This window comes from Brachionichthys hirsutus, chromosome 12 (assembly GCF_040956055.1).
Source record: "Brachionichthys hirsutus isolate HB-005 chromosome 12, CSIRO-AGI_Bhir_v1, whole genome shotgun sequence".
NCBI classification, from domain to species: Eukaryota; Metazoa; Chordata; class Actinopteri; order Lophiiformes; family Brachionichthyidae; genus Brachionichthys; species Brachionichthys hirsutus.
In genome coordinates, this window is record NC_090908.1 from 2,559,740 (window position 1) to 2,572,089 (window position 12,350).

General features: G+C 45.3%; 3 protein-coding genes across 4 annotated transcripts; 2 read left to right on the forward strand and 1 right to left on the reverse strand.

Moving 5' to 3' along the window:
• The first annotated feature begins 84 nt into the window (after positions 1-84).
• On the forward strand, positions 85-5,356 carry naxd (NAD(P)HX dehydratase). 2 transcript variants are annotated; one of them, XM_068746303.1, is made up of 11 exons: positions 85-930; positions 1,026-1,400; positions 1,605-1,784; positions 1,866-1,911; positions 2,013-2,101; positions 2,951-3,059; positions 3,468-3,518; positions 3,633-3,737; positions 3,827-3,947; positions 4,032-4,152; positions 4,483-5,356. In XM_068746303.1, exons 1-11 carry the CDS (start codon positions 407-409, stop codon positions 4,631-4,633), a joined length of 1,872 nt encoding a protein of 623 aa, XP_068602404.1. In that variant the 5' UTR covers positions 85-406; the 3' UTR covers positions 4,634-5,356. The 2 variants fall into 2 exon arrangements, with proteins under 2 accessions (XP_068602404.1, XP_068602405.1); XM_068746304.1 differs by having other exon boundaries at positions 712-920; positions 1,013-1,432; positions 1,625-1,784.
• Positions 5,357-5,561: 205 nt separating this feature from the next.
• On the forward strand, positions 5,562-9,077 carry ing1 (inhibitor of growth family, member 1). Its single transcript, XM_068745937.1, has 4 exons — positions 5,562-5,592; positions 6,439-6,664; positions 7,436-7,584; positions 8,141-9,077. The coding sequence occupies exons 2-4, from the start codon at positions 6,526-6,528 to the stop codon at positions 8,804-8,806; spliced, it is 954 nt and encodes a 317-aa protein (XP_068602038.1). The 5' UTR covers positions 5,562-5,592; positions 6,439-6,525; the 3' UTR covers positions 8,807-9,077.
• A 22-nt stretch (positions 9,078-9,099) lies between these two features.
• On the reverse strand, positions 9,100-11,902 carry ube2al (ubiquitin conjugating enzyme E2 A, like). Its single transcript, XM_068745938.1, has 6 exons — positions 11,528-11,902; positions 10,732-10,812; positions 10,603-10,628; positions 10,274-10,363; positions 10,100-10,188; positions 9,100-9,818 (listed from the first exon to the last, which is right to left on the reverse strand). Exons 1-6 carry the CDS (start codon positions 11,569-11,571, stop codon positions 9,690-9,692), a joined length of 459 nt encoding a protein of 152 aa, XP_068602039.1. The 5' UTR covers positions 11,572-11,902; the 3' UTR covers positions 9,100-9,689.
• Positions 11,903-12,350: the final 448 nt, after the last annotated feature.

Below are 12,350 nucleotides of genomic sequence, written 5' to 3' on the forward strand. Positions count from 1 at the left end.
ACTGATCAGAGGTCAGTTTTAAATTGCCCGGGCGCCTGTTAAAGCCTCGGAAATGGCTTGGGACACCGATCCCCGGTCGGTTTATTGTAAAGTCCTACGTTACGCCTCCGCCAATGACGTAAGAGGGATAAACATAGAAGGAGGCTTTAGCTAGCTAGCATACAAAGAGTTGATTTGTGAACGCTAATGGGATGGTTCCCATTTTGATAACTATAATTGGCATAATCCCCACAAGTCCTTTCAAGATACCAAAATGGCACCTTTTCTTTGTTGACGCGGTTCGGGGCCGCGGCGCGTCGCGGATTTAACCCGGAGCCGGACGCCTGTCATAATCCGCAGCGTCAACATCTTCCCTCCTCTCCCGGCGGCGGAGGTTACCCTGCGGGCGAGCCGGGCTCTGTCCGCCATGCAAGCGAACACAACGCGGGGCTTCCTGTGGTCGGACGTGGAGACGAGGACCTTGTTGAACATCTGGGGCGAGCAGGACATCCAGACGGCGCTGGATGGGAACTTCCGGAACAGCTTCGTGTACCGCGACGTGTCCCGCAGGCTGGGGGCCACGGGGTTCGAACGGACGCCGGAACAATGCAGGGTGCGGATCAAAAGCCTCAAGAGACAGTTCCTGCTAGCAAAGGAAGGGAATCTGCGGAACAACGGCCAGTACCACAAGATCTGTAAGTTTTATGACGCCATGGAGAGGATTCTGAGCAACCGGCCCACCCTTGACCCGCAGGAGTTCATGGACAGTGGGGTGGGAGGGGACGAGGCCGTGGATGGCCTGGAGGAGGACGGGGAGGACGCTCAGGATGTCTACTCGGAGAGCACGGGAGAGTGTCCCTACGCTGCGGAGACGGAAATCAAGCTGGAATACCCGACTGTTCCCATTCCCATCCCGGTGAAAGTGACGGTGGGCAACAACGGTGAGCGCTCGTTGGTCTGAAGTGGATCTGTTGTTTGTGTTTTTGCACTCAAAAGGCGGCGTCGCGTAACGTCTCGCCCTTCTCCTCTGCAGGAACTTCAATAAGACAAAACAGCAGCGGCCATTTGGCCAGTAGCGCGTCAGTCAGAGCATCGAAGCGGCCGAGGAAGCGGCGCGCTAATTGCCCCATGGAGAAGCTGATGGAGCGGTTCCTCGAGCAGAGCACGCAGGCCGAGGGTAACTTCTACCGCACGGAGGAGCAGCGCTTGCAGGCGGAGGACCGCCGGAGAGAAGCCGAACACGCCAGGGAGCTGCAGATGCTGCAGATGCTCGGCCAGATGTTCTCCAGCATCTCCTCCGCCAGACCTGGCCGTGCAGCCGCCCCCCCCCAAACAGCCCCTCGCACCCCTGCTCCCGCCTTCTCCAGTTCCTCGCCGTCGTGCACGCGTGGCCATTCCAGTCACGCCAGACGCCCCTCGCCCCCGACTGATAGCCCAGACCCCCGGGCATTAGGTATTGGTCTCGGTGTTGCGTGCGCAGCATCGAGGGGGAATGTGTGAATCCAGTTAGACTCCCTCACACCGGTTCATTTTACTTCTGTGGTTTGGTATCATATGGTTTAATAATTCTATATTCATATTTTGTTTCATTGTAATTGAAGTTATTTTGTCGTTCCACACTTTAACACTTTGTTTGCTCCTCCAGTGTTGGAGCGCTACCACACTTTGGGATCGGCACCACACAGAAGTATGGCTGACGATGATGATGATCTCCTCTCACTGGTGAAGAGCATAGTCCCTCCACTGACATCCAAAAAGCACAAGGGGCAAGACGGGCGTATCGGGATCATTGGGGGATGCCAAGAGTAAGAACCCGTCGTCGGTGTCGCCAAACGTGAGTTTATGTTTCGCTCCGTGTTCTAATTCCTTCACGTCTGCCCCTCCAGCTACACGGGAGCGCCGTACTTCGCTGCCATCTCGGCGCTGAAAGTGGTAAGCGAGCAGGCGCCATTCCCGGTCGTGTTTCCCGGTCCATCCCGTTTCAGTCGGGCCGGTTTGGATGCAGTGGCAGCTCCTTTCTCTCTTTTCTCCAGGGTGCTGATTTGTCTCATGTGTTCTGCACCAAAGACGCTGCAGCTGTAATCAAGTCTTACAGCCCGGAGCTCATAGTTCATCCTGTTCTGTAAGTTATACTCGGTGGGGGGGGGGGGGGGGGGGGGTTAATAAGTTATTAGGAAAGATGATGAGAAAGCGTCTCTTTCTCTTTCAATGCTGGCTGAAACCGTAACGGCGTCCCTCGATGGTTGGCCTGTAGAGCTCTTAGTTCTCTCCCTGCTGATGATGTGGCGTCATCGAGGACGCTTCCCGTGCCAGTGTGTTGATGAAGACATAAAATGGGAGACAAGTCGCCCATTGAGATGTTTCGTGTGACAGTGGTTCAATTTCATAGACAAAGCGGGGCTTGCAGAAACAGAATCTTGTTGACTGAAGTTGTGATGAGTCATGGCACAGCTGAGACCTTAATAATGCCCATAAACGCTTTGTCTATTTGAGGTAAGCAACAAACGAGTCGAAGCTTCCAGGTTGAACTTTCCAGGGTCAGAATCACCAACGTGTCGACGGTGAAAATGAATGTTTGAGAGGCCCAGGTTCACTCACTGCGCTTAAATGATGAAATAGCAGACATTTCAGCGTATCGTAGCAGGAGATAAAAGCTTAGTTGCTCTTGGTCCAGGGTCCATTCATTGTTTTGCTGTTTGATGAAAAGCAACAGGTCAAATCAAATTTAGTTCAAGGCGACGCCATTGCTGTAACCACGACAGCGAATCAGAGTGGAGATGGGGCGTACATTTAATGTGAGATACACAAGCGTGTACACGTTCGTAGTTTCAGCCTTGATGAAAACAGATTTTAATTAACAAAATCAATTATTTTTGTTAAACTTCCGGAACGGGCTTTCAGAAATGAGAATACGCATGCGGTGCGTCTCTGAACACGTCTAACACACGCTTGTCTTTGTGTGTTTGTGTAGGGACAGTCCGAATGCAGTGGAGGAGATAGAAAAATGGCTTCCAAGACTTCATGCACTGGTGGTGGGACCCGGTCTCGGCAATGAAGACGTGCTCTTGAAGGCGGCTAAGGCATGTGGAATAGCATAGAATAGAATTTAAAAAGCGATGCACTTTTAAAATTAATGCAGCTGGAATTGAAATGTCTGAAGATTTTATTTAGGACATAGTTTGTAGAAAATATTAGTGTAGAGGCGGTCGTCGACTTACGGCCATACTGGCCTGTTCTGTTTACGAGGCTGTTTTTTTAAGACGTAGCTGAAAGCGAGCGTGAACGGCTGTTTCTGCGGTCTCACCCACGATGTCCACCAAGAGGAAATTGTCTCTTTCTATTCCTCATTTACAGAATCATAATGCAGAATAATATACTCGCAGTAATTTAACACGGGCCGACTTGCATCCCTCTGAACCAATTGTGGTTGCAATCTGACAACCCCCTGTATGTGATTCCATTTTTTTACGATGCTTTGTCTCTTTCAGGAGGTAATAGAGAAGTCTAAAGCAAGAGATATCCCAATAGTCATCGATGCGGTAAGTCCCACCTTCCAGCTGTCGAACAGATGGGATTTATTTTTCAAGATAATCGCAGTGTGTGTGTGTGTGTGTGTGTGTGTGTGTGTGTGTGTGTGTGTGTGTGTTCAACAGGATGGATTGTGGCTAGTTATGCAGCAGCCATCTGTCATCCGAGGGTACCAGAAGGGCATCCTCACGCCGAACTTCATGGAGTTCTCCAGACTGTTTGGGTCGCTGGTGGGTCAGCTGAGCCAGGCACCGGTTGCTGGCGAACGCAACCTATTTTTTTGCATGTTAATGTGTTTGCCTTGTGTGTTTCGTTTCAGCACCGTGAGCCCATGGACGCCAGCAATCGCCAACGGAACGTCATGCAGCTCAGTGTCGCCATGGGCAACCTCACTGTGGTGCTAAAAGGCGAACGGGATCTCATAACAGACGGCACTAAGGGTTAGTATCGTGCTCAAATAGCGTTTGTGAGGCGTTTCGCTAGTGTTGGTCCGTGTGTTAGAAGTCGTCATCTCTTGTTTTCAGTCATCTCATGCGGCATCGAGGGCAGTGGGAGAAGATGTGGAGGGCAGGGTGACCTTCTCTCTGGATCTCTGGGAGTCTTTTCACACTGGGCCCACGCAGCTGCAGCAGCTGGAATATTTAGGTAATGTTTTTTATACAGTCCCTTTTTTGGATATTTTGCGTAATGTTTCAAAATAATATATATATATATACAGTATATATATTTCGTCTTGGGTAATTGAAAATGAATATTGTAGGGTTTTTGACTGGTGGTCAGAGAAAACACTTTTTAGTGATAACATTATTATTCAAGAAAATTGGCGTGTTGAGAATGCAAAGCATCGTAAATTGTTTTTGTCCTTATTACATGTCTAAAAAAGGGTTTCTGTAATAAAGTAGTTGTGTATAAAGATCTATTTTCTCAGGTGTGTGTGTTTGTGTGTCCTAACGCGTGGTTTCTGTCGTCCTTCAGTCTGAATCCGTCCCTGGTCGCAGCGTACGGCGCCTGTTCTCTTACACGACAGTGCAACAGTCAAGCGTTCCAGCGATATGGAAGGTCCACCACCACATCAGACATGATCCAGGAGATTGGACCAGCCTTTAAAAACCTATTTGAAAGCTGAGTCGTTAAAATAGTCAATAGAATCCATACATGCATACTTACAACATATGCGTGGGCTAGTAAATGTTCTCTGAGCTGAATTAAATGGCGGCTGGAGTTTGTTACTGTGCTGTCTAAGATGTTGCACAGACTGGCATAAACTGGGATAAGATAAATGCAACATTCTAAAGCAGTAACGTCTTTGAGTTTTGAAATAAATAATGTTTTGTGTGATTTCCTGAATATTTTCTTGGGATCGTGATAATGTGATTTTGGGTTACCTTTTTTTAAAAGGGGGAAAAAAAAGGTGTTTGAACATCACGTTGTAGCCGGATGGGTGAATTTGTATAAAGCAAAAAGACGAACTTTTAATTTTATTAAGAGGAAATGTTTCCAGATCATATGTTTCCGAATTCTTTCAATGGAGCCGTGAATGGAAACCTGTACACAGTAAATGTGTGCACAAGCTGCACGAGAGAGATCCTGTGTTCAATTATTGTGGAGAAGAGCATGAAGTATGGCGAGATGGAGATTCCAAAAATAAAGATATAAATCAGGAGGTGGAGAATAGTTCAGCAGAATGCATGAAACGCTGCCGAGCGTGGCGACGAGTTGCTTGATAAGAATGTGTCTTTGCTGCCACAAGGTGGCGCTACTGGCCCCAAGTCGATACAATGAAGGAAAGACGTGTAAAAGCAATGTAAATACTGGTCGCGTATCGAGGTTGAATGGTAAATAAAAACGTTGTACCTCAAGCAAATGAAAAGTAAATTATGTTTATTAGGTTATTTTCTTAACGGTTTAACAGCGTCTGTAATGCGCAATGCTAACGCGTTTGTTCAAGGCACCTTAGCTAACGACCATTAGCTGGTTTGGAGCTAACGTGACGTCAGGATCTGCGACAGCACCGTCCGACGGACACACGACAACGACAGAGCTTAGCAGCAGCAACAAGAAGGAGCCAGAGGAAAGATCCACGCAGTAAGTTCCAGCCCAGCTAATAACTGAATGCGTTCGCCTCTGCAATGGTTAGCATCGCGACTCGTTTCGTTAACAACATTGGGCTTAAGTCGTTTCAGGAGTGCGGCAAAAGCTAGCATGCTAATTTGGCTAAAACGTTATTTACGCATACATGTTTATTTTTTTTAAAGCGTTAATGGTCTGATTAATGTTTGTAATATTTGCAACGATGCGAGCCATGGCGCTAAATGACTGCCCTGTCTATAACATTAGCAGACTGGGTTTAGCGTGTTTCGTTATTGTTCGTGTTGCGGGTGAAGCCGTGCGTTTCCTTTACGTTGAATGTTGTTACATTAACACGTCGCTCATTTAAACCTCTCGTGTTGTCGGTCGGTGATTTAGTAATAAAGTTTTTTTTAAAGGTTTATTTCAACGGCAAAACAATAAATGTCGGTCCGAGCAGCGTTAGACTTAAACCGATATTAAAACGCGCAATAGTCTCAACCTCGTTAACGCAACTACGTAAAAGTGTACGTGAATTCGCCAGCTGGTTAAATTAACATATTTTACGTTTATGTTTGCTGATAATTCACTGGAACACACAGTATCCTAATGCTAGCCAGCTAGCTAGCTAGTTAGCTATCTAGCCTTTAGCTTCTCCTGTGTTCTTGGATAACTAGCTCGTCACTTCATAATCTATTCGGGTTCTGCGTGAATCTGTTTGCCTTTTTCCAATCTTAATCTGTAGTTTATATCTATCCGTAGTTTGGGGAATGGCTGGCTCGTGTCTCCACCCCTCCTTCCAGTTTGTTGATGTCCCCATGTCCACCTCATTTCTCTAACTTTTATAGTTTTGTGCTCCTCTAGCTCCAATCGACCTGCCTGACTGACTGGAGCCTGGTTTGTTAGCAGCGCGCAGGTGTCCGCGTGTTCTGCTGCGGGGACGGATCCAGGATGCTGAACCCAACCGGCGGCGACCCAAACCACGTCGTGGTGAATTATGTCGAGGAGTATTTGGACCTGGTGGAGTCGCTGCCTTTTGATTTACAGAGGAGCGTGTCCGTCATGAAGGAAATCGATGCCAAGTATCAAGGTAATGAAGAAAAACACATGTGAGTAACATTAGAATGCGAGTTTATCTCCATTTTAATGCAGTGAATTAAATACATTAAATACACTCCTCTGCCAGGATGGGTCTAAATCCTGGACTCAGCTGATTGGACGGTTTGGCCTTTTTAACTGTGACTTTTACTATTACGACTACGAGTTATGTAGGTTGTAGTAATACGTAAGTACAAGTTAAAAATGCTACAACTTGATCTGGTTTCTGTTAATGAGACGTTTATAGTGCTGTCCGTCTTGTCCTCGTCTCTTTCTTTGTTTTAATGCTTGATAGTAGGACTAATATGTTCACTACTAATACTATTACTGGTTTCACAATCAAAAATCATGAAGACCATGAAACTGATATTACTATTTTGTACTTGGGGAAGGAATTGAGATAAGCACCAAGTTTCAGGCTAGTATTTCCTGAGAAATATTCTAGTTCCTGTATTTATTTATTTTTACTCATCCCAGCAAATTAACAGGTAACACCCAACTGTATAAACTAAACTAACGGATTATATAGTGCTCTGCAGACATGTCGCTGTCATGTGCATCTTAACCTGCCCCCCCGCCCCCCCCAGAATAGACGGTCTCTGCTTCTGTACTAATCGTGTGCCGTGCTTGGTCAACATACAGGAAGTTTGCTCAGAGGAGACTGACCTTTCCTGTCGGTCTCTAACGGCGTGTTTGGCTGACCTTTCTAGACGTGATGGAAACCAGAATGTAATAAAAATTCTTGAATTTTGTCTTTTCGCAGACGTCTTGAAGGAGCTCGAGGACGCTTATGAACGCTATTGCCAGGAATCGGACTCTCTCCAGAGGAGAAAGTTGCAGTTATCCATCCAGCGGGCGCTGATTCGCAGTCAGGAGCTGGGAGACGAAAAGATCCAGATTGCTGGGCAAATGGTGGGTAAAGATGCTCCAGCCGCCGCTGCACCGCTGGAGTTTCACATTGGTGACCGTAACGAAGTCCAGGGACTTTACATTATATGCGTATTTTAATATTTTCACCAGAAATGGGCCCAGAAACGTTTATTTTGTTGGACTCGAGCAGTAAATTGCACTGAATCTTCTTATAGATGAGTAAATAGTAAATACTCAAAGTCAGACGCTCAGAAAGCATCTTTGATCCTGTTGGATGGTTGGTCTGTCAAAGTGGAAAGATGCATCAAGTACAAAATGTTTTATGCACACTGACCATGTAAAATCAACATAAAACGAATAAGGTTTCTCCGCTGCTTCTAAGATAAACGTAAAGTGCATAACTGGGTTAGATTCATTCAGATAACGGCACAAATATTTTACTCTAAGCTTGTTTCTTACAAATAATAAATTCTTTCACAACAATTACATCATCCAAACATCTAACTTGTGCAAGAAATGTCATAGTGCAGCTTGTCACACTATATTAAATATTAGTTTTATGTTCACAGGCAGATCTGAGCTCTTTTATTCTCTGCAGGTGGAGCTGGTGGAGAATCGAACTCGACAAATAGACTGGCATTCTGAACTTCTCCTGTCCTCTCAAGAAGCCCCCGAGAGCCACCTTCCCACAACAACAACCACCATGACAACGACTGCAGCATCCATGATGTCGTCATCATCATCATCATCGGCGGTGGCGGCGGCGGCGGCGGCCACCAACACGCCAGGCAAAACTAGCCACCATGACAAGAAGCGTGAGGAGGTTACCCCGGGATCAGGGGGCGGAGACAAGTCTGGTGGGAAGCGCTCGAGACGTCAGAAGAACGGAGATAGTCGGGAAAGTTACGGGGGCCTAGATCACGCCGAGGAAGCGTCTCTGGGGGTGTCCCGCGAAAAGAGAGCCAAAACGTCTTCCAAGAAGAAGAAGAGGTCAAAAGGAAAGTCTGAGAGAGAAGTGTCCCCCCCAGACCTGCCCATCGATCCAGACGAGCCGACGTACTGCCTGTGTGAGCAGGTGTCCTACGGCGAGATGATCGGCTGCGATAACGACGAGTGTCCCATCGAGTGGTACCATTTCTCCTGCGTCGGGCTCCATCACAAGCCCAAGGGCAAATGGTACTGCCCCAAGTGTCGGGGTGAGAACGAGAAGACCATGGACAAAGCGTTAGAGAGGGCCAAGAAGGAGAAGGCGTACACCAGGTAGCTCAGCGGCGACGTCTCCTTCGATTCCATTTACTGTCAGCATTTAGAACATTTAGCGGGATGTTGTGAATAGTTATTTTTGTAACTTAGCTAAGAAGAGAGCGCATTCCCTCTGGGCGTAGATGTTTGTGAAGAGTAGCCTTAGTGAAGTACAACCTACACATGTAACCGTCCTGCGCCTTCATCCCCCTCGTTTTTATAATGCATGCAAGTTCTTTGACTCCATTATGTGCCCGATTCACAAATAAAATGACCTAATTAAAAAGTTATTAGAAACCAATCTTCAGATCAAGGTGAATTTGCCTTTTTTTATTTACAAGTGCTGAAAAAATGACATGGGGGGGGGGGGGGGGGACAACCAGTGCAAAATCTGTACATAAATTCAGTTGCAGGTTTCCTATATACAAGAGTATTGAGCAGGGACATGAATAAACTCTTTCTGTCATGCATGTAACAGAGTTCACAACACAGCAAAAGACGTCGGGTCTAGTTGTAGTCCGGGATGCTCGTTCTCCGAAGGTAGGACGATCACACGAGGAGCGCAATAGAACGGGACCCATGACGAAATAAAGCCTTTAACATAATTCATCATGGGAAGTCATTACAAGGTAGAACACACGAATTGGGGGTATCGGCCTCCAAGGCAAGATTCAGCACGTTTCTGATTTACTAGAAAGGGGGGGGGGGGGGATATAAACCGGAAACAACATCCCTCTGGTAGTCAAAGAAAAAAACATTATGCAGGGAAATTGGAGTTAAAGTGCATAAAAGCTTAAAATCAAAAAGGTGGGCGTGGGGGGGGAGAAAGATTTAAGAGGTACTCCACTAAAATTTGCAGCACACACAGCTCAACAATGGAGACAGCAGCTATGAGGGCCGTCAGGTCAACTGTCTCTCCAGCTTTGTTCTACGATGGCGGACACACGCTTCTCGTACTCCCGCTTGTTCTCCTGGTACAGCTGAGCCGCCTGACTGTTCGCCGGACTGTTGGGGTTCGGCTCATCGAGCAGAGACTGGGGAGAAGATTTCAGACACTCAAGGCAAGCGTTTAATCGGACAAGGAACCGACCTGACGTATAAACTTAGTCACCTACTTCAAATACACGTTTGTGTCCACAGTGGCTCAAGCTACACAGAAAATGATTAATGCTGCAGCTGCATTACCACTTTAAGAAATAGTTTTAAAATGTTTACAACGCTCTCACATTTTAGAAATGAAATGTTAACCTCTGTTGAAAATTTTTCGACCTCACAGTTTGCTTTTACAGAGAAAAGCGTTCCCTTTGCACCTCACCTGGATAGATGTAAGGATAGAGGACACATCGTAAGTGGGACTCCAACGATTCTGTAGGATGTCCAAACATATACTGCCGTCCGCGTAGACTGTGGGTAAAGACACAGCTGTACACCGCTGGCAGACTGTTCATTCATCATAAATTATAAAATACCAAAAACACAGAACGCTTACCATTTGGATGAAACATCTTTGACACAAATCGTACAGTCGGGGGTTTGTTGGGGTATTCTTCTGTGAACTCTACAGTAAGTTTAAATGTACCTGAGGAAAAACACAAAAACGTATATTAAACCTAAAATGTGTGATTTTATGAGGAACTGACAACCTGAAAACTGGTTTATTACAGGCCTGACAGCTGATAAATAGTTTCTATACTTTGAATGAGTTATATATGACATTCTGAAAACAGATTTTGGATGGAATCCAAAAGATGCAATGTTAAATTGATTCACATAATATATTAAACGCATGATTTATTAAACTAAAGATGAGATGCTTACCATCCTCAAAGGGAGTTCCTTCAGGGCTGTGACATTAAAGATGGAAAAAAGCATTAATTTATACTAAACAATTGTGAAAGATTTGCCTTAAAAAAAAACACACATTCTGGCTGTGCACCAATGCCTTACCCAAATATGACTGCATTCCACACCATGATGTTGTTTTCAGATGGCGCGCCACTAACACCAGCAGGAGGGTCCTCTTGTAGCCTTTATGTTAAAGAGAGAAAGAAAATCTCAAAATAAAATAAAGTAAAAATAACTCGGGCCTCTGCTTTAACCAGTTTATTAGCAGCTTTTCATCCGGTTAAACAGTGTGGCCAAGCTAAAACACCAAAATGATGCCACAAGAATCAACCGATTGGGGAGATGGAGCCGGATCCGAAGAGAAATCGGTTCGTTTACATGTTTATTGTGTCGTTTTTCCTTTCGTACATGTGCGAAATAAACTTTTCAATCAAACTAACTTACTTGTAGTGACGTATGGTTCCAACATGGCTAATGTGAAAGAGCAATAATGGCGAAGAGACGAGAGATGAATTAACGGGGACTAAACAGTGGAAACGCTGTTTTCCCAAATGGATGTTTGAAATGTTGGCTAGTTGAAAGAGCTACCTCGCAATCGTTGTCGACCAACTCGCTAACAGTAGCATGCGTTAGCACCGCGAGCTACTAGCTTTAGCACTGCGGGATTTTAACAAGACTGACCGTACTTCATCAAAATATTTCTGGTTAATTTTAGCGGGAGGTAATGTAGCGTGTTTAACGTGGCATTTTGTATTTAAGCGAGACCATAGGTGTATATAAATAGGTTCATATTAAAAACGCCGCTTAGCTTAATCGAGCTAATGGCAGCTAGGCTAATGTTAGCTGTTTTTGACAAATCATACCATGGCAACATTATCAGCCCAGATAAACAACTCACCGTTTAAAATCTCTCATAAGTCTCCTTCTCGCAGGGGTTGACATGACTGGAGCTGTGGAAGGCCTATTTACAATAGTTATACGTTAACCGGATTGTTTTTTTTAAATACCGGTATATATATATGTATAAAAACAATATGCATGTACTGCTGTTATCCGACACCTCCCGGCGGCCCGTCGTTCTCTAGCTATCAGCTAATCCCAACTCCTCGGGTTGTCTAACTAGGTTTATAGGGCGATACCACAAGCGAGAAGCAGGACACAAATTCGACTGTTGAATTAAACAGGATTTTGTAGAGGAGGAATATCGACCGAATAATTATTTGACAATGATAAACCCGAAATTAAAATACGTCGTGGTGAATAATAAAGCACGATAAGCATCTGATACGTTCTTTAATTTAACTAAATGGAATTTCCCCTCCCCTAGTCTCATTGCGAAAGTCGCCTGTCTTGGGGCGTGGACAGAATGACGTGTCGTTAGTACAACGCAGCTCCAACGAAGGTCGCTCCTGTTGGTGGCAGGTGACTGATGACGTCACAACACGTTAACGTCATTCGTTACAGCCGTATTTTGGATAAAACACACCGAACAATTAAATATCTGCTACATTTACATTGTTAATACATTTTATTACAACAAAAATGCTTTGCATTCCAAAAAATGGAACCTAACACTCAGGAAATGTCTTTTTTTGTTTTGTATTGAAGGCCAACAAGATGTTATGATCAGCTAACGTGTTCCCTCGGCAAGGATAATGATTTATTAAATAAGTTATTGATATACTTCCTGTATGCAGATATGTCAAAAATAATACAATAAT

What these genes read in the sequence shown, in the direction of transcription:
- naxd (XM_068746303.1), top strand. Translation starts at nt 407, where the DNA reads ATGCAAGCGAACACAACGCGGGGCTTCCTGTGGTCGGACGTGGAGACG. An exon ending in CACGCCAGACGCCCCTCGCC is followed by an intron (nt 1,401 to 1,604) that starts CCCGACTGATAG and finishes TCCACACTTTAA; the next exon opens with CACTTTGTTTGCTCCTCCAG. An exon ending in CATAACAGACGGCACTAAGG is followed by an intron (nt 3,948 to 4,031) that starts GTTAGTATCGTG and finishes TCTTGTTTTCAG; the next exon opens with TCATCTCATGCGGCATCGAG.
- ing1 (XM_068745937.1), top strand. Translation starts at nt 6,526, where the DNA reads ATGCTGAACCCAACCGGCGGCGACCCAAACCACGTCGTGGTGAATTAT. An exon ending in AATCGATGCCAAGTATCAAG is followed by an intron (nt 6,665 to 7,435) that starts GTAATGAAGAAA and finishes GTCTTTTCGCAG; the next exon opens with ACGTCTTGAAGGAGCTCGAG. An exon ending in TCCAGATTGCTGGGCAAATG is followed by an intron (nt 7,585 to 8,140) that starts GTGGGTAAAGAT and finishes TATTCTCTGCAG; the next exon opens with GTGGAGCTGGTGGAGAATCG.
- ube2al (XM_068745938.1), bottom strand. Translation starts at nt 11,571, where the DNA reads ATGTCAACCCCTGCGAGAAGGAGACTTATGAGAGATTTTAAACG. An exon ending in AGGAACTCCCTTTGAGGATG is followed by an intron (nt 10,364 to 10,602) that starts GTAAGCATCTCA and finishes GTTTTTCCTCAG; the next exon opens with GTACATTTAAACTTACTGTA. An exon ending in CTATCCTTACATCTATCCAG is followed by an intron (nt 9,819 to 10,099) that starts GTGAGGTGCAAA and finishes TCTTCTCCCCAG; the next exon opens with TCTCTGCTCGATGAGCCGAA.